Raw genomic sequence first — 25,824 nt, 5'->3', positions numbered from 1 at the left:
GGGTCAGGATGACCTATTGTCATCATGCACCGTTCGTCGTCGTGCGCCGTGCGCTGTGCCCGTCCGCCGTGCGTAAACTTTTCATTCAAACGACTTCTTCTCAATAATCGGAAGACCCAGGGTACTCATATTTGGCCTGTAGGTTGCTGGGATGGAGGGCTACCAATTTTGTTCAAATGAATGACCTTGACAGTCATTCAAGGTCACCGGGGTCAAAAAGGCTAAAATCTTTAAATGACTTCTTCTCAAGAACCAGAAGGCCCAGGGTACTGATATTTGGCCTGTAGGATGCTCGGATGAAGGGCTAACAAGTTTGTTCAAATAAATGACCTTGACAGTCATTCAAGGTCACCGGGGTCAAATAGGCTAAAATCAATTAAACAACTTCTTGTGAATAACTAAGAGGCCTAGAGACCTGATATTAGGCCTGTGGCATGCTGGGATGAAGGGCTACCAGGTTTGTTCAAATGAATGACCTTGATCTTCATTCAAGGTCACTGGAGTCAAATGGGCTAAAATCTTTAAACGACTTCTTCTCAAGAACCAGAAGGCCCAAGGTACTGATATTGGCCATGTAGCATGCTGGGATGAAAGGCTTCCAAGTTTGTTCAAATGAATTACCTTGACCTTCAATCAAGGTCACAGGGGTCAAACAGGCTATAATCATTTAAACAACATCTTGTGAATAATGAAAAGGTTTAGAGACCTGATATTAGGCCTGTGGCGTGCTGGTATGAAGGGCTACCAAGTTTGTTCGAATGAATGACCTTGATAATCATTCAAGGTCACTGGAGTCAAATAGGCTAAAATCTTTAAATGACTTCTTCTTAAGAACCAGAAGGCCAAGTATACTGATATTGAGCATGTAGCATGCTTGGATGAAGGGCTATCAAGTTTATTCAAATGGATGACCTTGATCTTCATTTAAGTCACGGGCGGCAAATAGGCTAAAAAATTTTAAATGACTTCTTCTCAAGAACCAGAAGGCCCTGAAAGGGTACTGATATTGGGCATGTAGCATGCTGGGATGAAGGGTTACCAAGTTTGTTCAAATGAATTACCTTGACCTTCAATCAAGGTCACAGGGGTCAAATAGGCTAAAATCTTTAAATAGCTATGTTGTATTGTACTAATTGTCAGATGACCGTTAAGGCCCATGGGCCTCTTGTTAAGAAATGGTCTTTAAAATGTGTTTTCAAACTATTATGTGTACAATTTGTTCAGTGGTATGTTGTTGAAATTAAAAAAGGTCTTAAAATGTACTGGTTTTAGAAAATTCTTCAAAGCTATCCATCTGTTATCTGTTATCCATCTGTCCGTCTGTCTGTCTGTATAGACACAAGTTTGTCTGCGAACTCCTCCGAAACCACTTGACAGATTTTGATAAAATTTGGTACACAAAGATCTAGAACCCGGCCATAAAGGGGAGTTGAGTAAACTATATAGGCTTCTGCAGTGTCTCCTATTAATGGAGTTGTTACTAACTTTGAGCAGCAGGTGTGGGAGAGGGGGGTATTAGTTGTCCACTCTGGCGACAGTTCTAGTATTGTTCGTCCACTCTGGCGACAGTTCTAGTATTGATCGGCACCTATTGCATTTCTTGCTGAGTTGTTATTTTCTAAAAGAACTCCAGGAATAGCTAAATACATTGTAGTTGATCAACAGAAATAACAAAAAGGTGAAGCTACTTAAACACGTTCCAGAAATTAGAAGAAATATTTCATCTTTTATGACAATGACTGTCAATTCTTTTGCCTGATCATACAACTTAACAGATTTTATTTCCTCTTTATCTCCAAACTCTCAGATTAGGACTAATAGGATTGCTGCTGATTGACAATCATTTTTAGTGGCTTCAAATTCCAGCTTGATAATTGATTTTACGCCAACTAGAAACATTCTTCAATATAATGCAATTTTGACATGCAAAGTTAAACTGCAATGTAATAGTGTAGAATCATCATTGATTTTCCTAACCACAGATCACATATCTATTTTCATTTTCAAAGTGTTACAAAGCAGGTTTTATCAGCTTATACTCATGAGGTTTATTTAGTTGCACAAATGAAGATAGGGGGTGGGGTCGGGAGGACGGTGTCTTATATTTAATTAGTGGTATCTGCTAGGTGAATGTGGGTTTGGAGGGGTTGTTTTATATTTAGTTACCACAGGACCATGGTGAGCTTATGCAATACCATGGCATCTGGTGTCCATCGTCTGTCCGTTGGACAACAATCGACTTCTTAATAACCGATGGTCGGAATTTAACATAATTTGACTGGTAGCATCCTTATGAGGCACTGACTGAAAATTAAACAAATGGTCGGGTTGAACCCTCAGGGGCCTGAGGGTCTGGGTCAAAAGGGGTCAATTTGGCTATTTCCATATAAACAACTTCTTCTCTGAAACTAAGCAGGATAGCACTCATAATGCAATGTAAGCATCCTTATAGGATGGGGATTTAAAATTGTACAACCGGTGGGGCTGACCCCCCGGGGGCCTGAGGTGGGGGGGGGGGGAGGGGGATTAGTCAAAAGGGGTCAATTTGTCTATTTCCATATAAATGACTTCTTGTCTGAAACATGGGATAGCACTCATAATGCAATGGTAGCTTCCTTATAGGATAGGGATTCAAAATTGTACAGATGATGGGGCTGACCTCCCAGGGGCCTGAGAGGCGGGGTCAAAAAGGTGTCAAAATGAAATAGCTTTTTAACCATTTTCACCTTAACATGATTTCTTGTCTGTCAGGTTCACATTAAATATTGATAAATACATTGTAGACCAAAATTTATTTAGTGTCCTATACTGTATCTACAATATTATATAACATTATTATGACATTTTTAGGTGGCTAATAGTGAAAGATGGCTTTGTGGCATACATCCGGCCTCGTGATGGACGTATCTGTGATGTAATGTTAATGGATAGAGACTTCTGTGTCAACGTCGGCATGGGAACAACAGGAGCTCACCATGGCCTCCTCGTCACCAACTTAAACAGGTTAATTGAGCTCAACATAAACAATATTGGTTACATTTTGTAATTGAAGGCTAATAAAAAGTTGCTTTTTAAAGTTTATATGTATTAAGCAATTATTGTAATCATATTGATTGTAATCATATTGATTGTAATCATATTGATTGTAAGTTATGAGAATTTTGTTTTACCTTAAGAAATCTGTTAGCGAAGTGTTGGACTCGAAGGAAGGCAGAAGAATGGAAAAGGAATATTGAGGAAGCGGCCAAGACAACAGGAAAAGATTACACACAGGAAAATAGATTCCAGTCTTTCGCCCCTGTTAGGGAGCCATCGTATGCTAAATGGTAAATAAAAATAATTTACTACCTAGTGGATATTGTGTTTCATTATTAAAATTAATTGCAATGTCTTTTAGTGTACATGTACCGTGTCAATCATGTTTAGATGGCCTTTATCTATTATGAACGCTAATTGAATAATAGTTATCACTCTAAATTAAATGCAATGACCTTGATTCATCAATTAAATTACCTCGATTCTTCTTGTAACACTTTGATTCCTGTAAGACCTTTAATGACATGTATTGACCTATATTTTACATTTATTTGACCTTCGTTGACCTGTACTGACCTATATTTTACATTTAATTGACCTTTGTTGACCTGTACTATTCTATACTTGGTATATTATTATTGACCTCTATTGTAACTTTGATTGACCTTTGTGGACTTGGTTTGATCTTTATTATTAAGTTGAGCTGTTTTGACCTTTATTGAACATGTTTGACCTTTACTCACCTGTATCTGTAGGTTTGTTGACGGTGATTCCTATTGTTCTGCTGTTGCTGATGCCTTAGAGAGTGCCAAAGAAGAGATCTATATTACAGACTGGTGGTAAGTCAGTAGGATCATAAGACTTAGATTATATTATTGTGTTAGGATCTGATGGTTAATTAGTAATTCTGCTATTTCCTTTCATTTTACAGACTACAATTATCACTTTTATTGGTCCTGATGGAAGCAGAGCTAGCATGGAGATGAATCTGGTTATCATGGTTACCATGGAATCCAGTGATCTGTTTTAAAATTTCATTTCCTTTGTTACCATTCAGGGTTTAAATCCCTTCTACATGATCTAAATGTTGTAGTCTTCTGTCCTGATTCATATTGTCTGCTTCATCAATTGTCAAGTTTATAATGGATAAAGTTTACCAGTGATTATTATCTACATTGTCTGCAGTAGTGATATATAAAGAAGGTGTTGAAAGCAGGCCAGAATTCCATGTGAAGAACCACCAATCTACCTATATGTCCTATACCTTAACCACTGAGCTACCATAGACTTCTTACATAAAAATTCAAGGAGGTCAAATATAGGTGTATGTTCCTGCCTGACAATGAGCTGTCTGGTGCAGTATTACCTGATGGTCTTGTATCAGAATAACAGCTGTAGCCAATATACAACAGTTGGTCTAATGCATCAGAATGTATCACATACAGGCGATGAATTAGATATGGGTGGAAAATCCATACCAGTAGGTGTCCTGTGTACAGGCCATGACTCATGGTTAATTGAACATCCCAGATTTAATAAACGAAGATCAGAAGGACGACATTGTTATGGCTCTGTCTGTTCATCTTTCTGTCTATAGCTTTCTCTGTCTGCATCAGCAATTCTTATCACAGGTTCATGTTTACCATCGAATTCTCAAACTTCACAGACTTCTTACTGATACTGATCTCTTTGGATTTGGTTTCAATCAAATCAAAGTTCAATGTTACCGTGACTTTCAAAAGGAAATTGGTTTCTGCGTAATCACGCTCAAGGTCATTACAGTTGATTTGTGATAATTTGTGATGCTGATAGTCTAGAAAACTCTGGACAGAAATATCGGGCTACAAATTTGATTGTGAATTTTCTGCCGAATTTCATCTACTTATAATCAACAATCTACACAGGTGGGGCAGGGAACGCAAGTGTTTGGATTATCAAGAGTTCACTGTATTCTCTACATGAGTGCCTGATTCACAGTCAAGGCTTTATGACAGTCTCCCAGCTGTTATTCTCATCTGGGCTGTGGCTGAGTGGTTAAGGTGTCTGACATTCCACTGTACTAGCCTTCCACCTCTGAGTCATATGTAGCACGTCCATACTCATAGGGACAGCTGCAATATGCTGACTGTGCAATGTAGTTTAGCTGTTTTTCTCCAGGAACTCTTGCTTTCCTTTGCCATAAAAATTTGGCACTTATTGAAAGTGACTCAAGTCTTCACTGGCAATCTTAAACATTAACATAGAATTTTAAAAAGATTAAAAAAAAAAAATTGTGTCCCCTCAACACAAAAAATGTTCCCTCCCAACGTTCCACTGCAAATCTAAAAATAAATGTTATGATACAGGGAAGAAATAGAGGTCAAAATCTGTGAACTTCTTATTGATTATTCAGAAACGTCCTAGTCGTTAATAAAGATTACTGCTGACTTTTATATTGATGTTAATTCTCTAGAACTCAGCTGAAATAGTCATCAGGATGTTGGCCTGCCGTTAGAGTGGGAGTTTTAAAGGATATAACTTTGGTATTACATGTTGTTTACTTATTGATTTAAGTATCATAAACTGAGGATAGAACTTGTTCTGTCAATCTGTCGCCTCACCTTCTCAGAACATAAAAAGAGTCTTAAAACCCTGACAGTACATATACTGTACCTGTTCACTGTTCAGATTTGATGGTCATATCCAGGCTTTACTTGTATCTCAAATTTGGAAAATTCTCAAGAGCAAAGGATGGATCTGAGTTTAGGAATGATTTTGCAAGCAATTTTGAGGAATCTCGAGCAATTTGAGGAAATCCTCAGATTTAAAAAGATCTCAGTATTTGAGGTGTTTTAATATATATCACACAAGCAGGGCCAGATTTCATTTACATGGTAAAGGGATTTGTTCTGAATAATAAGATAGTAAATCCAATTGTACAAAGCATTTCATTGATACCAGTTTTAATTAAGAAACAGCAGGTTATTGTACATATATCTATTTGTATTACCTGGTAAGTGGATTAGAATTTAACCGGATTGTTCTTCAAACATTGCCATATACTGATATCCCTCCTTGCCATATACTGATATTTACCTATTCATCCATGACTAAGATCCCTACTAAGATCCCTCCTTGCCATATACTGATATTTACCTATTCATCCATGACTAAGATCCCTACTAAGATCCCTCCTTGCCATATACTGATATTTACCTATTCATCCATGACTAAGATCCCTACTAAGATCCCTCCTTGCCATATACTGATATTTACCTATTCATCCATGACTAAGATCCCTACTAAGATCCCTCCTTGCCATATACTGATATTTACCTATTCATCCATGACTAAGATCCCTACTAAGATCCCTCCTTGCCATATACTGATATTTACCTATTCATCCATGACTAAGATCCCTACTAATATCCCTCCTTGCCATATACTGATATTTACCTGTTCATCCATAACTAAGATCCCTCCTTGCCATATACTGATATTTACCTATTCATCCATGACTAAGATCCCTCCTTGCCATATACTGATATTTACCTATTCATCCATGACTAAGATCCCTACTAAGATCCCTCCTTGCCATATACTGATATTTACCTATTCATCCATGACTAAGATCCCTACTAAGATCCCTCCTTGCCATATACTGATATTTACCTATTCATCCATGACTAAGATCCCTACTAAGATCCCTCCTTGCCATATACTGATATTTACCTATTCATCCATGACTAAGATCCCTACTAAGATCCCTCCTTGCCATATACTGATATTTACCTATTCATCCATGACTAAGATCCCCTCCTTGCCATATACTGATATTTACCTATTCATCCATGACTAAGACCCCTACTAAGATCCCTCCTTGCCATATACTGATATTTACCTATTCATCCATGACTAAGATCCCTACTAAGATCCCTCCTTGCCATATACTGATATTTACCTATTCATCCATGACTAAGATCCCTACTAAGATCCCTCCTTGCCATATACTGATATTTACCTATTCATCCATGACTAATATCCCTCCTTGCCATATACTGATATTTACCTATTCATCCATGACTAAGATCCCTACTAAGATCCCTCCTTGCCATATACTGATATTTACCTATTCATCCATGACTAATATCCCTCCTTGCCATATACTGATATTTACCTATTCATCCATGACTAATATCCCTACTAAGATCCCTCCTTGCCATATACTGATATTTACCTATTCATCCATGACTAAGATCCCTACTAAGATCCCTCCTTGCCATATACTGATATTTACCTATTCATCCATGACTAAGATCCCTATCCCTCCTTGCCATATACTGATATTAACCTATTCATCCATGACTAAGATCCCTACTAAGATCCCTCCTTGCCATATACTGATATTTACCTATTCATCCATGACTAAGATCCCTACTAAGATCCCTCCTTGCCATATACTGATATTTACCTATTCATCCATGACTAAGATCCCTACTAAGATCCCTCCTTGCCATATACTGATATTTACCTATTCATCCATGACTAAGATCCCTACTAAGATCCCTCCTTGCCATATACTGATATTTACCTATTCATTCATGACTAATATCCCTCCTTGCCATATACTGATATTTACCTATTCATCCATGACTAAGATCCCTACTAAGATCCCTCCTTGCCATATACTGATATTTACCTATTCATCCATGACTAAGATCCCTACTAAGATCCCTCCTTGCCATATACTGATATTTACCTATTCATCCATGACTAATATCCCTACTAAGATCCCTCCTTGCCATATACTGATATTTACCTATTCATCCATGACTAAGATCCCTACTAAGATCCCTCCTTGCCATATACTGATATTTACCTATTCATCCATGACTAATATCTCTACTAAGATCCCTCCTTGCCATATACTGATATTTACCTATTCATCCATGACTAAGATCCCTACTAAGATCCCTCCTTGCCATATACTGATATTTACCTATTCATCCATGACTAAGATCCCTACTAAGATCCCTCCTTGCCATATACTGATATTTACCTATTCATCCATGACTAAGATCCCTCCTTGCCATATACTGATATTTACCTATTCATTCATGACTAATATCCCTCCTTGCCATATACTGATATTTACCTATTCATCCATGACTAAGATCCCTACTAAGATCCCTCCTTGCCATATACTGATATTTACCTATTCATCCATGACTAAGATCCCTACTAAGATCCCTCCTTGCCATATACTGATATTTTACCTATTCATCCATGACTAATATCCCTACTAAGATCCCTCCTTGCCATATACTGATATTTACCTATTCATCCATGACTAAGATCCCTACTAAGATCCCTCCTTGCCATATACTGATATTTACCTATTCATCCATGACTAAGATCCCTACTAAGATCCCTCTTTGCCATATACTGATATTTACCTATTCATCCATGACTAATATCCCTCCTTGCCATATACTGATATTTACCTATTCATCCATGACTAATATCCGTACTAAGATCCCTCCTTGCCATATACTGATATTTACCTATTCATCCATGACTAAGATCCCTACTAAGATCCCTCCTTGCCATATACTGATATTTACCTATTCATCCATGACTAAGATCCCTACTAAGATCCCTCCTTGCCATATACTGATATTTACCTATTCATCCATGACTAAGATCCCTACTAAGATCCCTCCTTGCCATATACTGATATTTACCTATTCATCCATGACTAAGATCCCTACTAAGATCCCTCCTTGCCATATACTGATATTTACCTATTCATCCATGACTAATATCCCTCCTTGCCATATACTGATATTTACCTATTCATCCATGACTATGAATCCCTACTAAGATCCCTCCTTGCCATATACTGATATTTACCTATTCATCCATGACTAATAACCCTCCTTGCCATATACTGATATTTACCTATTCAGAAGTCTACTTATTTTTTTCAAAAGGATGAGTCAGCTGAAATTGGGAAGTCAATTTATTTGAAGGCACTCGATCTTCTGAATTAATTTGATAGGGAACTTATATGCAATAAGAAATATACAAAATACATTTTTTGAGTTAAAATTTGTTTCAACCATTTCCTGTTTATCTACCAAACAACAGCTGTAAAATTTCAGACATTTGTGAATATATATATTTCTGTGCATGGTATGAATGATAAGATAACCGATATCAGATTATGATTGCTTGCTTTGGTGACAACTTTCTTGAGGTTAGCAATTTCGATCAATTACCTTAAATCAATGTTAATTAAGATTTGTTACCATGGAGACAGCTTTCTAGTGTAAAAGTTTTTCATTAAGTCTTTTGAAGTGCTCTTTTGATGGTAAAACCATGCATGAAAACAAATTGATTAAAGAATTAAATGCTGGGATGATTTTTAGCTCACCTGGCCCGAAAGGCCGGTTAGCTTATGTCATGGCGCGGTGTCCGTCGTGTGTCATCCATCCGTCTGTTCGTCGTCCGTCTGTCAACATTTCCTTTAAATTGCTACTAGTCATAGAGTTCTGCATGGATTGTGACCAAATTTGGCCACAAAAATTCTTGGGAGAAGGGGAACAGAACTTGTATAAATTTTGGCTCTGACCCCCTGGGGGCAAGACTGGAGCAGTGCCCAATACGGGAATTAGAGGTAAATATTCAAATTCCTTCAGAAAAGAAACAATGAACCTGTATTCAGAACATTACTTGGCATTACAAACCAGGTAAGCGATAGAGGCCCTCTGGGCCTCTTGTTTGATCAATTAATTCAAGGTTTACTTGTGTCTAAAATATCAAAGTTTTGAAATAACCTGTTTTCAGTAACCATGAATGGATGAAATGCTACCAAGATTAATTCAGGGTAGCAATTGTCTCAAATAGACTAACTTTTTTTTTCTAAATTTTCATAACAAAGACCTTATGTTGAACCTGTAGCATGTTTAAGTAAAATACTACAAAGTATAGAGCTTAACCCTCTTCCAAGGCCATAGGCAATGTTTCAGATTGGTTTCAAAATCTTAGGACATTTTGGGATTTTTACAATCTCTATTGGAATGATAAAAGTTTCAAATCTCTTTAGGACATTTTGGGAAGAGTACTAGCAAAATCGCCTAAATTTATCCCCAATCTGAATCACTGCATAGGAGTGAAAACATTGTGGTTAAATAATAAAGCATGCAGATATTAGTCACAAGGCTTAAATGTACTTTAAAGAACACAAATGTCTTCATAACCTGTGAATGATAGAAATAAAGGAGATTGTGACATGACTTGACACTGAGTAACGTATACACATTTGTCACCCATTGAAGCTCTACAGGTGGTACTCAATAGTTTAATAACAGCAGCAAGCAACATCATACCGTATTTGACCCAATAAGCATCCAGGGTCACTTAAACAATTGAAGCAAATAAGGGGACGCTTAATTGAAACAAATTTGGACCAGCCTTTCATTAAGTTATTCTACAAAGTAAGGCCATAATTCATTTTGCAAAGGAAATCTGTAAGGAAACCAACACAGTTTTCATATTTTCAATCTGCATTTAATTCGAAGTATGTGAAATTGAAGCCTAAAAAAGGGGAAGGGGCGCATAGAGGGATGGGATCGCTTATTTGGTCAAATACGGTAAACCAAAAGTAGTGAGGATCTATAATAGGACTGGTGATAAATGATGTATCTGTATGGGTGTCTGTGACCAAGTGGAGCAGGTGTCTTTAAATATTCTACCACTTGTCTCTAGGTGTGTGTACTTTGGTCAGCTGTTTTTCTATGAAAACTTTAGAATCATCCTTAAATAACCTGAGTGGCTGGCTTTTCTTCACCTCACACTATCAGGAACATCATTAAACTGTAAAACACAAAGAAATCAATGCACATTTCAAGTGCTAACTGGTAACATTGTATTTCGTATAGATATTGGGGTCATTTAATATATTTTATAACTGCATGTGTTTAGTATTCCTTTTAGACTCGTATTACTGCAATATAGATACTTTTAAGCCATGTATGATGTCATGCGTTTTTATTTGTTTGCTATAGAATCTTTTGGTTTATCTATTTTGTAATGGAATATACCTCTCCATCAGACTATGATCTGTCCAATTGTCAGTGATAATGGATGTGATAGTTACCAGCTGGTACAGAAATACCTTGACTGAATGTTTACAGAAAGACAATACTGAAACGCTGATAGCTCTATAATGTAGCCTATAATGTCGTTATTCATAGTGCAATGTCATGTTTAAACGATTAATGAAGCATGTTAGGGAAGCTATTGATACCAATACAGGCCTTTGATTGGTTATAATGTCTCGATCTGTATGGCAAATATGTATTTAGAGTATCTGTTACAGGGAAGTTTGTGATTAAACATATTTCAATTACAAACTTTGTTTTTTGTTCAGTTGATTTCTAATTTTGACTACATTTTGTCCATTGTCATGCGTGATGTGTCAATCAATTGTTTGTGTTAAGCATTTTTTAAATCAATTTCTTCTCAACAACCAAATGGTCAGAAGCATGCATTGCTTATTGTCTACCAAGTTTGTTGAAAATAATGACATCATTAACCTTTCATTTTCAGTTATCAAATGAGTCTGTGTAATATTGCTTAGATGTAATACTTTACTTAGTTTGATCAAATGAATGACCTTGACCTACTTTCAAAACTACACATGGTTCAATCAGTATTAACAAACCTAAACATTGTCCTTCAAAGTTCAATAGTCTCAAAATTATTAATTTTCAGTTACAGTTATTCTGCTTTCGATAATGACTCTTTCATGCGTTTAAAAGAGAGTGATATTTATGGAATCATAGTGGCTTCAGGGCAACATATAGCTGAAAGTCATTGTTTTTCATTTCCTGTTCATATTAATATTCATGTTCTTCTCCAGGTTGAGTCCTCAGTTATACCTCAAACGACCAGTGACAGACGGTAACACATGGAGACTTGACATTCTGTTGGAAAGGAAAGCTGTAAGTATGCCTCAACAGGAAACGCGAAAGTTGAGCCATCTTTTGTAATTAAACTTCAGTCTTGACAAATTTCCCCAAATGCATTAAGAATTTTTTTGTTCATTTGATTTTAATAAATGACAAATTTGAAATATTTAATAATTAAATACATTTGAAATCTTTACTGTCTAAATCTTGGATGAAGGCCCATCTGTTTACCTTAAAGTTCTTAGTGCTACCCAAACAATGGTAAACATTTTAACTACGTCTGGTGGTCTTTCCAATGCCTGTGGCATAATAATAATCACTATTGAAAAAGACATTGGAAACCTTAACAATTCCTGAAACACAGTACCTGTGGGGTTAAGGATTTTGTTTTTTCCCCTCTACAGAAACAAGGAGTGAAGATCTTTATCTTGCTGTATAAAGAAATGTCAATGGCGGTCAATCTACGTAGTGACATCAGTAAGCATGTCCTTATGAGCAAATGTCCAGAAAACATTAAGGTAAGAATAAAAACTGGAACTGATTTGATTCAAATCTCAGAACCTTATCTTATTGGCAGACTGCTCATATTAGAGTCATTATCTAGGCTTGCATTCGGCGGGCTTATGGTAAAACTTTCATTTATCCATTAGAAGAGATTAAGTGGTAACTACAAAGTTTTGGTCATGCCAATACAATACTTAATATAAGATGAGAACCTTTAAGCTACGAGGTTACGTTTATAAAGATGATGACTTTTTTTTCAATTTTCTATATGACTCAGGGATGTAACATGTGTTATCTCAAATCATTTGTAAATGATTTAGCTTCCGAAAATATACACATACAATTCAACATAGACTCAAGTTGCTAGAAGGAGAGATCCTTACTAGGGGCCATTTGCCACATACTAATAGTCCTCCACAAATGTCCTATGACAAATCAGCTGATCATTGGACGCTCATGTTATAGGAGTACTCTGGGTACTCACTGGTACTGATTATAGGTTGATGGGTTTTCTCTGAGTACTCCAACTTTCCTTTACTTCATGAACTAGCTGGCACATTCTGAAATCACCCTGTTAATAGGACATAAAGCAAAATAAATAAACTCTGAATTGACCTGATCTATGGAATTGAAGGTTATAAAAAAGATAGATCATTGCAAAAATCATTTTAAGTTTAATAAAGCTATAGTTCATGAATAATTATAAATGTATGATTTATCGGATATATAATAGTACTTATGGCTTACTTTGTTTAGTAGATATTTGTTTGTCTTTGAATCCTTTAAATGACTTTTGAACTTCAACATCAGGTTCTACGTCATCCAGACCATATTGGAACTGGTGTCTTACTCTGGGCTCACCATGAAAAGCTGGTTGTTGTTGACCAAAAGATTGCCTTTGTTGGTGGAATTGATCTGTGTTATGGACGCTGGGATGATGAACACCATCGGTAAGTATAAAATTTACTTCATCCTCATACAAATAATATACAAAACTCATCATAACGTTTGAAATATTTCAAAATCTTTTGTTAAATAATATGTAATGGTTTCAATAAAAGAACAGTAGTGGATTGGAAAATCATGAAGTCTAAACAAATTACATAATTGCTTTCCTTACAAGGATATTTCCTTAATTGCCATGAAGCATTGGTGTAAGAATTTCTTTAGTTATGCCAGCTTATGAAGGCAAAATGCAATGTTGAACATTACAGCCTAACACTTCAGCCTATTTTTTTTATAGATTGACTGATCTTGGCTGTATTGTGTATGAATCAAACAAGCAGAACTCACAAAAGGACATGAAGGTATTTATCATATCATTTAGGCTATATGTTATGTTAAATTTGAAATAAAAAGTGTCTAAAAAGAAACAGGAAAAAATTGGATTAATAATATTTTGTTTTTGATTGGCTGTGGATATCATAGTGACTATTGTTTCATGTGTAAGAATTTGGCAGTGTCAATCACATGTGCTGAATTGTTATATAGATTAATTGTGTCACAGCTGAATTAGGATATGGGTCTTCTTCAATATAAATGACACAGTATAATAGTTCTGGAAAGTGTTTTGCAGATTTTGCAAGCAAAATTTTGAGGGTTTTATTAAATAACTCTTGTATATGCCTTTGCAATTTAATTTAATGAAGATATATTTATTGATAATGATGATGAAAATGTTTCTTCCAGGCAAGTTTACCATCTAAGGAAAACGAGGATGATGAGGAAGATGTATTAAACCATTCTGGAATAGCACTGAAAATTAGTCCACCAAGTCCTCTTTCTTCACCAATGGAAGAGGAAGCGCCATCAATCATTCCGTCACAACGGAATGGCAGAATACAGGAAGTGCCATCAGTTAATCCCCCACAAGGGGGCAGCACTGAACCAGATGTGCCATCAATTATTGCCCCACAAGAAGACAGCATTGAGCAACAAGCCAAATTAGCAGACGGTCAAGTTGGAAAAGAGGCAGAAAAAAGTGATACTGATGAGGAGTGTAGTTGTCACAAATGTAGAACATCAGAAAATCGTCATAGTTATTCAAACTCTTCCATGGAGGAAGAGGAATATACTAATTTGTTGAAATCTCAAAAGAAGACAGATTCTAATGTAGAAAGTTCAGACTCAGACAATCAAGAAGTTATAAAGGCCTTAATACATCATGATAGCCAGGGGTCAAGACCAGCAGATGAAGGGTTAGGTACAACAGATGCTTTGAAAACCAGGCAAATACAAGGGAAACCAGACTCTCCACGAGAAGAAGAGGTGAAAATGAGAAATGGAAAATCACAAGACCGTGTCAAATTAATGTCTAAGAAAAATAATGAAAAAAGTGATCAAATTAAAAAGGTCAACTTTTGTGAAGAAAAGACTGTCCAGCATGAACCTGTAAGTGGTGCAGGCACCACAACTACAACTTCTACCAAAAGACATCTATGGAGCTTTGTTGGAAGGAAGACATCTGCTGCCAAAACAAACAAAAACTTAGAATTGTCAAGCAATGTTATAGATAAATCAACAAATTCACAGACAGCAGACAAAAATGTGCAATTGAAAAGCTTCAAACGAATGACTTCTTCCAGTAAATATGTGGTTGATGAAAATGGCGACTCACATCTAGTCCAGGATGAAGATGAAGCTCATAATGAATCTCAGGGCGAGGGTTTAGGGGATAGTGGTAGCAGGGAAAGCTGGGCGATGAGGAAACTACGGCGCTCGTTACAGAGACATCCTGAACAAAACAACAACGATGGAGATGCTGACCAGACAGATGACAGTGATAACTTGATGCGGAAATGGAAACTTGTGTTAAATATTCAGAAATTTGAATCAGCTGTTCGGAGGCCACAAGAAAAGACTCCTCTACCAGATGGAGAAGAAAAAGCACCTCACTCACCAGCTCGACTCAGAGATAAAATTGTAAGTCATCAATTTACAGATAGAAGTTATCTAGGATTTATGTAGAGGTTATATACGTACCGATAAATTGGAAGTCATCAACTTAGAGATTGAATTGTCAGTCAACACCTTATCGATAGCATTTTAAGTCATCTACTTGTTTAGATAAAGTAAGGTTTAGAGATATCATTTTAGTGAATAAGTAATAACATTTTAAGATATAAAAGTGATTCATTGAATCACAGTTGTAAAAAGTAAATGAATATTCAAAAGTTATTCAATACTTCTTTCCTTATCACCTACATTTTTCATCCTTTTGCAGAGACACAACATACAAGAGAGATTCAAAAGTCACCACCACCGAGACAGTCTAACAAGTCTGGATGAGATGTACATCCAGGACGAGTATGTACCTTATACAGTGATGGTTAAACTGAGACATTTAAATGCATTTACTCACAAATAACAGTGGATCTTTAGATCTTTTGATAATTTTATTTTAGAAAGAAATCAGTTCCATGCAATATTCTTGATGGATTTTGATTATAGATATACTGGCCTATACCATTTTACATGGTATATTGTAAAAGTGTTTCTCATTATAGGTTGAAACCAGCAGAACTGAAGCGTACCAGCAGTGAAATCAATATTGATGAGTTAGGACTGAAAGGATCATCTAAACTTTGGATTGGAAAAGATTATGTAAACTTCATATTCAAGGATTTCCAGAATCTAGAGAGACCATTTGAAGGTAATGTTGTAATTTGATTTATGTAGATTAAATAGATCTTAAATGACTATAGTTACTGAAAATATGTATATTTCAGTGGTATTGATATTTTTAATAATTTTATTTTGCCATAGAATATTTTTTGTATGAAATGCACTTTAACTGATTTTAGTAATTAAATATACAAACTTTTTGTCCTAACCTGTTCAAAATCAATTTTGTTTATAATAATTACTCTATAATGATTAGTATTTTTTTCTTGACATGACAATAGAAAGCACATGTGTTCAGTTCACTGTCCTTATATGCAAACAATTATCTTTCATAATTGTTGGTAATTCTTTATTATAGTATAGAAGAGATAAAATAATTGAATTTAAATAAATCATAAATTAAAGGGGCATAACTCTTCCGTAAGCATCAATTATCAAGTTACAATACTAAAGTTATCTCAAATTCATTATATTGATATGTGCAATGCATTACACCTGCTCTATCATTTGTGTCCTTTGGGCCATAAGTAGATATGCACAAAACAAATTGCTTTTAAAGGTTTGCGATGATGCATATTTTCAATGCAGTACATTAAATTTCAGAGAGAAAAAAACAGCAAATCAAACTTATGTTATTTGAGACGCAAAAAAAGTACCAGCTATATTGTCACTTTAATGTTATAAGAATCATCTGATTATTTGTTATCAATAAAAAGTCTATTTTGATTGTCCTACAGATTTCATAGATAGATCAGCCACTCCGAGGATGCCGTGGCATGATATAGCATCTGTAGTATACGGCAAGGCAGCACGTGATGTAGCCAGACATTTTATTGGTCGCTGGAACTTTACTAAGGTACTCTTCTATTATTTCAGCCATTTACATTAAACAATGATTTTTGAATCATTTTAAGGAAGCAAAAAAGGATTTAAACAGGAGTCAAAATGTACATATGTATGATTAACCAGACACATTCTTATCACATAGAAGTGGGGGTGTGGTTAAAGACCTCATGAAAAGATAGATTACAATGTTAAGTAAAGTGAACAAGTAACAGGTACCCATATCTAATTACTTGATAGTCAAAATACTATTTAGCAGTGCGATTAAACAATTAAACTATTGTATATGTTAATATTTATTTCTAATTTACTCTAAACTATCCTGGCTGGATGGATACTGAATACCGATTATCGAATATTAAGAATCTTTTGTACTATGATAATTATCTAATTGAATAATCAAACTATGTACATATTAGAACCATAAATGTTAGTTAACTCCAATTGTATAAAAAATTGCATTCAATATCCTACCAATTTTTTTCCATATTCAACTGAAGACAAAATGCTCATTTGTTGTCAGACTCTCATACATATTCCAATGGGATGGGTCAGTGTGCATAAGCACAGGGACTTTTTGGCCTAATATCTCATGGTGTGTATGTATGTTAGTCTGTCAATAAATGAGCATGATTCTTATCCCTATCCAAAAACTACAATCATTAGGAATAAGAATTCCAAATAACTTAACTTGTTCTGAAACATTTTCTTTTAAAAATGAAATTGGAGTTATCCCCCCTTTAATTAGTAATTATTAATATTAATATCACTATACTGTATATATAAATATATGTAGTAATGTATTGCAGAATGAATTCATGTTTACACTTTAAAATATGATCTGGAGAGGACTTATAAATAGACGCAGCCTGATGTCTGATCCTATTGATGTACATAATATCAATGAAATATTGTTGAAATTGAAATTGAAGTGAAGTGAACCAAACAATGTAAAGGCAGATTTAAAAAACACAAATACTACATGGTGGCATGTATAAAAGGCTTTGTTGTCTTTAATTGACCTACTATCATTTAATATAAGATTGACTATGGCTGTTTACTATAAGATTGACTATGGCTGTTTACTATAAGATTAACTATGGCTGTTTACTGTAAGATTGACTATGGCTGTTTACTATAAGATTGACTATGGCTGTTTACTATAAGATTGACTATGGCTGTTTACTATAAGATTGACTATGGCTGTTTACTATAAGATTGACTATGGCTGTTTACTATAAGATTGACTATGGCTGTTTACTATAAGATTGACTATGGCTGTTTACTATAAGATTGACTATGGCTGTTTACTATAAGATTGACTATGGCTGTTTACTATAAGATTGACTATGGCTGTTTACTATAAGATTGACTATTGCTGTTTACTATAAGATTGACTACGGTTGTTTACAAATATAATAAGATTGACTATGGCTGTTTACTATAAGATTGACTATGGCTGTTTACTATAAGATTGACTATGGCTGTTTACTATAAGATTGACTATGCTGTTTACTATAAGATTGACTATGGCTGTTTACTATAAGATTGACTAGGCTGTTTACTATAAGATTGACTACGGTTGTTTACTATAAGATTGACTATGGCTGTTTACTATAAGATTGACTATGGCTGTTTACTATAAGATTGACTATGGCTGTTTACTATAAGATTGACTACGGTTGTTTACTATAAGATTGACTATGGCTGTTTACTATAAGATTGACTATGGCTGTTTACTATAAGATTGACTATGGCTGTTTACTATAAGATTGACTACGGCTGTTTACTATAAGATTGACTATGGCTGAGTTTAATTACATTTTCTACATCTCAACAGGTTGAGAAAGCAAAAAATAACCGTGACTATCCTCTACTGTTACCCAAAGCTTACGGGCACAACTACAAGATTCCGCAGTTAGTCCTTGACCTTTGTGAAGAGGTCAAAACTCAGGTGAGAGATCATAAACCTCAACCTCTATCTGTACTTAGATAACTTATGTTTGTACATGTATAAACTATAATCTATAATAATACATATATTCTAGTTTACAATTTAAAGCTTGTAGAAAGAAAATTTAAAATAAAAAAAACCCAGTAATTTAGGTGTGCGATAATGAGTTTAGTGTTAAATTAAAAGTTTGTTTGTTTGGTGGGTTTTTTTTTTTTTTTTTTTTAATTTTGTTATCAGTACTAATAAATTTCATATTGTTTGACAATTTTTAGATCCTGCGAAGTGCCAGTGCTTGGTCCTGTGGTATAAGGACTACAGAAAACTCTATCCACGAGGCTTATATCAGCTGTATACAGAATGCTAAACACTATATTTACATAGAGGTAAGAATACTAAGAAAATCTAGATTGTTAGGTATATGCTTATGTTCAAATCCTTTCAATTTCCAAAACTTGTTTATAAATTTTAAATTTATGTGTTGCTGTTTTTTTTGTCCGTTATGAAATGGGTGGAAAGGGTATCAGGAAATGTTACCCATGTCTACCAGGTACTAAGTTGTCTCCACCTGAATCCAAAATTTGAAATGCAGATGTGGGCATTTAGCAATTCTAGTTTCAACAGTTTATATGGTTTTGAGGATAAAATGAAACTGTACCTTGCAATACCTGTCTACATCATTGACAGTGATATGGAAACTTGAGTTTAAGAGTTTGGCTAGGTCAAATTAAACCTGAAGTTTTATCCTTTCTTTCCAAATAATAGTTAATGTTAGAGTTTGTTGTTCATTGATACACCACCTGCCACAACATGTTTTCTTATATATAATAGCAGTGTCCAATACCCTATCTTACTAGAACTAGAGAGTAGCAATTATTATTTCCAGTAATTGTACTTACTTGTTTTAAATTTATCTTAGTTTAAATGTGTATTAAAGTGAAAATATGAAAAAAATAATAACCAATTTTTCTTTCTTTTTAGAATCAGTTTTTTATAAGTTTGATTGGCGAGAGCCCCACGGTAAAAAACAAGATATCAGATGCCCTGTTTAAGAGGATAGTCAGAGCTCACAAGTAAGTGGTTGTATATAGTTACCTTTAATGCTTTTCTGTTTATAACATAAAGTGATCTGTCAGTGATCTTCAGGAATCTGTGATACGGCTGTTCTCTGGAATATCTGTTGTAGTCTTAAACCACTAACAGATGTTCATGCATTATTTCTCAGAGATTTTACAATTAAAATGCATACAATGAACCCTTGATTCTATATTCCAAAACCTTGTGTTATCCCCAGTCTAAAACATGCAGATTTCAAATTCTACAGACTGTCTGATTCCCTTTACGTACACAATAATCAGATTTGTTTTCTGATATTACCATTTAGTTTTCTGGACGATCAATGTCTGGATTATCACAGGTATAATCTACAATACATTTACATTTGCATAATGCATTCTGATGAAATGGATAGGTATGTGTATTTGAGCCTAAAGTTAAGTTTAATTTACATGTTGATACAGAGAGAAGACAGCATTCCGTGTATTTGTTGTGATGCCACTCCTACCTGCCTTTGAGGGAAACATCGCTGATCCTGGCGGTTATGCAATCAAAGCCATCACACACTGGAACTACCTCTCCATTGCCAAGGGACCTAACTCTATCTGGCAACGACTAGTCAAAGAAGGTAATCATGACACTTTGAGACTGTACATGTATGTTTTGTACAAAAATACACATTATGGTAGTTTTTCACAGACAACTTTCAAATATGCTTCCAACCACATGCTAACGTGATCAGTTGATTGTAAAAAGCATGCAAACCACACTAAACCAAAACACCAATGTAGTGAATGAAAGAAGGGTAATGATAGGCATTTTAGACAGTACCGTACTGTAGTTGAAACCTAGAACTTGTCCAGATAATTGACTTTATTTTATGATACATCTACATCACTCTGACTTAGTTTAAAGTACACGACTGAAACTAAGTTTTTGGATATCTTACATATAAATTAATCAGAGAATGAAAATGTCCTGATGATGTCATCTTTATTAAATGACAAGCAACATGGCAGACATGGTAACAACAATGTTAGCCATGCTGCATGACTGCCTGTCTGTTTGTATGGTGTACAAGTAGGCCTGCTGTACAATAGTTCTTAGTGATAAAAAAAGTCTGAACTGTTTTAAAGATTGGAAATATATTGTTTTCTGTTGTATACTTGTTGTTATAGCATAGTTGTTCCCTTTCAGTGATAGACCCAATGAGATATATAGTTTTCTGTGGCCTGAGAACACATGGTGAGCTGAGTGGAAAAATGGTAAGATTTTTATGTAAAATGTGATTTCCTTTTAATCTTTTCATTACTGTATTCCCAATCTTAGTGACTATGGTACATTTCAGTACAATGCTACTATAGGATCTTGTCATAAATATTATCAAAATATTTTTTTTGAAGTTTTGTGAGTACCATCTTATCTAGTATGGAAACATTGAAGATACTTTGAAAGAATACTGAATAAGAATTCATGATTTTAAAGTAAAAATTAAAAGAAAATAATGCAACAAGCATATATTTTATCTAGCGATTTCGTTAAAGAACATTTGTTATATTTATTGCAGAATGTTACAGTAATTGCCGAGTTCTAGGTACAGCCAATCAAATTTATCATGTTAATATATTACACAAGTGACATCTATATCAAAACTAGAACACTAATGGTGAATACACATTATAATAAACTCGGGTTGAGTGAGAAATATTTGTCTCATATTTTCAATATTTCCTCTCCAGGTGACAGAACTGGTATATGTACACAGCAAGTTGATGATTGTCGATGACGACACTGTTATTATTGGTTCAGCTAACATCAATGACCGCAGCATGTCGGGAGAGAGGGATAGCGAAGTGGCCGTTCTAGTAGAGGACATGCACAAAACCGATGTCAAGTTCAATGGCCGTGTTCATCGTGTTGGCAAATTTGCTTCCACACTACGCAAAAAACTTTTCAGGTAGAAAAATATTTTTGGTGCAGTTACATTTTACTTCCTTTTGTGCCTATCTTGCCAAATTAAGACATTGTTAATAGTATTGGCCGTTGGTTTGCATATACTTCTTTCAAGCAAACAAACTAACATTAAAGATAGCTATTTACATGTAATAAATTGATGAAATCTTTTATAACTATCACTTGGTTTTGTCTTATTATAATCACATGATTCTACATTTGATATGTAGAACCTTGGCCTGTCATATCATAATGAAATGGTTCTGGTTTTGACAGCGAGCACCTGGGCCTGGCACCAAATGACCCTTTACTGGAGGATCCTGTATGTAACGAGTTCTACAAAAGTACCTGGATACAACAAGCCACAATCAACACCACCATGTTCCAAAAGGTACAGCAATGGTTTAGCTTTAGCAGGAAGTAAAAACATCACATTTATAACAGAAAAATTGATTTATGCTATGTCTTAACTGAATGAATGGTATTACAGTGTGAAATATATTAAATTCGTAAAATGATTTCTTTGGTCACTCAACTTTATCATATATAATAGCTACAAGTGTAAGATTCTTTATTACCCTGATACCTATACTATTAAACTAAATAAATGGAAATATATTATATATAATTTGATTTATGATTCTCAATAAGACAAGGTGAAATTCAGTTTGGATGTACTAAGTGCATATATCAATGCTTTGTCGGTTATGATATTGCAATGGATACCAACCCAACAAGGGCAGATAACTCTTTAATAATATACACAATATGGATGGCGTTGTTATATGACATGGTTAAAGGGCCCAGTTATGTGATAAATGACATCATGTGGTATGTCTGGAATCAGATTAATGATAATTTTATAATCCTTTGCAGGTGTTCAACTGTTTCCCTGACGACAGGATAATGTCATTTGCTGAGTTTGAAGAATTCAATAAACAGCCTGTCCTCGCGGAGACAGACCCTACAGAGGCAAAGAAATTATTATCTAAGGTCAAAGGTTACATTGTCCTGGTGCCATTGAACTTCCTTAAAATGGAGAACTCCATCATTCCAGTGGGACGGGAATCGTTCTTGCCAAACTCTGTCTGGGTATGATTGCTGAGGAGGGATACATTTCATAAACTGTATGTTCATTGTAATCATTGAGGCATGAATGCAAAATCAATTATTTCAATTAGATCATTTTAAAGGGAAAAAACATTCTTTTCTTTGTTAATAAGTCACTATTACATTCAAAGAATTATTGGTCCTTATAAAACTAGCCGTGAAGACAGTATGATGGGGCATTACATGACTGAATGAGATGTGATTAAAAGTATTTACTAATGATACAACAATCAAGGGTAGATAATCTGTAAAGAAATAAATGCACATGTTGTTTTATGAGTAGATAATTCTATTGTGCCAGCTGGAGATGGTGTTTTCTGTCCATCTCTCCGATTTACCAGTCTCTTTGTCCATTTCACCATCAGTTTCTCTGTCTGTCCATCATAATACTCATCAATATTTGTTAGGATTGATGTTTGTTAATTGGCAGATTAATTTGTGATCTAAGGTAAAGGTTTAATTTTCTTCTTTTAGTTGTTATGATAAATCAGTTAGGAGTCAACTGACCACGGATCAATACTTCACTACCTCTAGTGATATTTCACATCAAATTTTTAACTTTGGATATATATTGGAAAGGTGTCTTTTTGATAATGAGAAATACTATGAATTTATGGTTGAATTTTTATCTATCAGTGTTTACATATAGTTTTCAGTTCTAGCAGCTGTTTGTACTATTTCTTAATTGATATCCTTTTCACTGGCAGAGGACTTTAGTATCAATTGGTCAATGTAAGGATCTACAGGGATAATTTATACATGTGAACCTACAATGTCATGATTCTGACATGGCACTTGTTTGACTTAAACACAATTACTGATATATAACATGCTCAAATATTTCATATTTATTTATACATTTATTTATCTATTTCATTAAACAATTATCAGATAATAAGGTGTATTAAATAATAGTTAATTATAACATTTGCTTATTACATTAAGTTGTATCTTGATGGTTTAAAGATGCTCCACTGCTAACAAATGGTATTTTTTCACCATCAAAAACAGGAGCAGATGATTTAGTATTTTTCTTCAGTTACAAAAGTAACTTACTTTACACCATTACCACCATTGAAAATTTTGAGCTTCTAATTTTACTTCAAGTTAAAAATACGAAAAAATAATTAATTGCATCCCGAAAAAATTTCGTTGCATTATATAAAATTATTTTATGTTATTTTTTGTGTTAGTTCGGCATATATATTTACGATTAAACACTGATTATTGTTCAAATGATGAGTGTCATTTATGCTCCGTCAGCGGTGGAGCATCTTTAATAGAAGTTTGTAACAGGTCTTTCTATGAATAGAAAACATATAGAACCTAAGGAAATCCTGAAGGCAGTCAGGCATACATTAAAATTATCAGGTTAGGAATCATATTGACAATGCAGATATATAACATTCCAAAGACATAACAGGTGTGAGTTGAGTTTGACAACTCTACGTTCTGGTAGAGACTTTGTTTTAGGATATGTATGCTAAAGATTTATTAGACTTTGCATCTTCTACTGTCACTGTGTGTGCTATTTAAGTACAATGTACAGTAAAGTGGCATAGAAAGTATAGTCTCAGTTTGTAAATAACCTGTTACCGTATTTCCTAGTGTAGGTATTGCTAAATACCGTAGTTGATATAAAAAGTAAAAATTGGTGCCAAGCTTCAAAGAAATGTTTATACCATCTTTCTGGTGTGCTCACAAATTAGAGGACCAATTACAAATGGATTTGTTTTGTACGTTTTAATTATTTATATTTATTTTCTTTTTCAAATGTCAAGATCATTCCTCATAGATTTTTCTGTTTTTTGATTGTTTTATTTTTTAATTGTTCTTTTCTATTGTTATGATGATTTGTTAATGATACCAAATGAAAATTATAGACTTTTTATGTAGGATATCAGTAATAGGCTAAGTTTGCTGATTTTCATTTAGTTTAGCTTGAGAAGCATGTGCCTCGGTCATAATATAGAGTATTTTATTGATGTAAAGATACAATATATGACATCAAATGTCACAATATGATTTGCCTTCCCCTGTAATATCATAGTGAACTGATCCAGCATTTGAATTTGGATCAGTTCTGATACATTCTCAGGGGTGAATGAGTTTATCCCAAAATAGTCATGAGAAAATATTTTGTTTAATTACCAGGTAAGCCAAAAATGTTGTTCTAGTCCAAGGGAGAAATTACTGATTAAACTATTTTAAAGATGATTTTAGGTCATAATAGGAGAAAAATAAAAAATGGAGTTTCTCCCTTAACTTCACATTGTAAATATGAATTTCAAAAGTATAATGTTCAAAATTTTAAGTTAAGGAACCTTCCTTTATTTCTTTATTCTATTCAATTTACAACATTTGACAATTTTTAGTTTAGGAAGTCCCTTAATTAAGGTAAGAAAAATTGAAGAAACTGGGCTCACATTGAAGTTCATAAATACTGATCTCAATCTATTCTGCATTTCCATTTTACAGAGTTATCTCCCCTTTCAGATAGATGACATGTCATATATTTCTAAGCATAACATCATATGTTTTATAGAAAACAGCGTACAGTACTATTGTAATTTCCATTGATAAATGTAAGTCCATAATGGAAACTAGTATCTGTAATAATAGATAACTCTGTAATATGCAATGACAGAAGACACATAAATAAAACACTCTGTTGTGTGAATGTTATGAGAGCAACTGACTAATATTCATATACTAATGTATAGTAACCATTTCATATCATTTCAAAGTGCCTTTGAATATGTCACATCAGACTACATGTAAATCAGTATTGAT

At 34.4% G+C, this 25,824-nt stretch overlaps 1 protein-coding gene across 2 annotated transcripts in view; it reads left to right on the top strand.

The window, feature by feature from the left end:
• LOC138330549 (phospholipase D1-like) overlaps nucleotides 1-25,255 on the top strand; it is a 45,007-nt gene extending 19,752 nt beyond the window's left edge. For both annotated transcript variants that reach the window (XM_069278115.1, XM_069278121.1), the window contains 19 exons: nucleotides 2,851-3,003; nucleotides 3,177-3,326; nucleotides 3,792-3,875; nucleotides 11,942-12,023; nucleotides 12,395-12,508; nucleotides 13,305-13,444; nucleotides 13,738-13,801; nucleotides 14,184-15,416; nucleotides 15,718-15,800; nucleotides 16,001-16,146; nucleotides 16,856-16,974; nucleotides 18,802-18,915; nucleotides 19,188-19,298; nucleotides 19,894-19,985; nucleotides 20,433-20,596; nucleotides 21,166-21,233; nucleotides 21,708-21,925; nucleotides 22,198-22,312; nucleotides 22,798-25,255. In XM_069278115.1, the coding sequence (XP_069134216.1) occupies nucleotides 2,851-3,003; nucleotides 3,177-3,326; nucleotides 3,792-3,875; nucleotides 11,942-12,023; nucleotides 12,395-12,508; nucleotides 13,305-13,444; nucleotides 13,738-13,801; nucleotides 14,184-15,416; nucleotides 15,718-15,800; nucleotides 16,001-16,146; nucleotides 16,856-16,974; nucleotides 18,802-18,915; nucleotides 19,188-19,298; nucleotides 19,894-19,985; nucleotides 20,433-20,596; nucleotides 21,166-21,233; nucleotides 21,708-21,925; nucleotides 22,198-22,312; nucleotides 22,798-23,019 (3,472 nt within the window). In that variant the 3' untranslated portion in view covers nucleotides 23,020-25,255. The remainder of the gene's footprint in view (nucleotides 1-2,850; nucleotides 3,004-3,176; nucleotides 3,327-3,791; nucleotides 3,876-11,941; nucleotides 12,024-12,394; nucleotides 12,509-13,304; nucleotides 13,445-13,737; nucleotides 13,802-14,183; nucleotides 15,417-15,717; nucleotides 15,801-16,000; nucleotides 16,147-16,855; nucleotides 16,975-18,801; nucleotides 18,916-19,187; nucleotides 19,299-19,893; nucleotides 19,986-20,432; nucleotides 20,597-21,165; nucleotides 21,234-21,707; nucleotides 21,926-22,197; nucleotides 22,313-22,797) is intronic.
• Nucleotides 25,256-25,824: the final 569 nt, after the last annotated feature.

Source organism: Argopecten irradians, chromosome 1, assembly GCF_041381155.1.
Source record: "Argopecten irradians isolate NY chromosome 1, Ai_NY, whole genome shotgun sequence".
Classification (NCBI taxonomy): domain Eukaryota; kingdom Metazoa; phylum Mollusca; class Bivalvia; order Pectinida; family Pectinidae; genus Argopecten; species Argopecten irradians.
The sequence above is the reverse complement of the archived record's forward strand: the minus strand, read 5'-3'. Positions and strand labels throughout refer to the sequence as shown.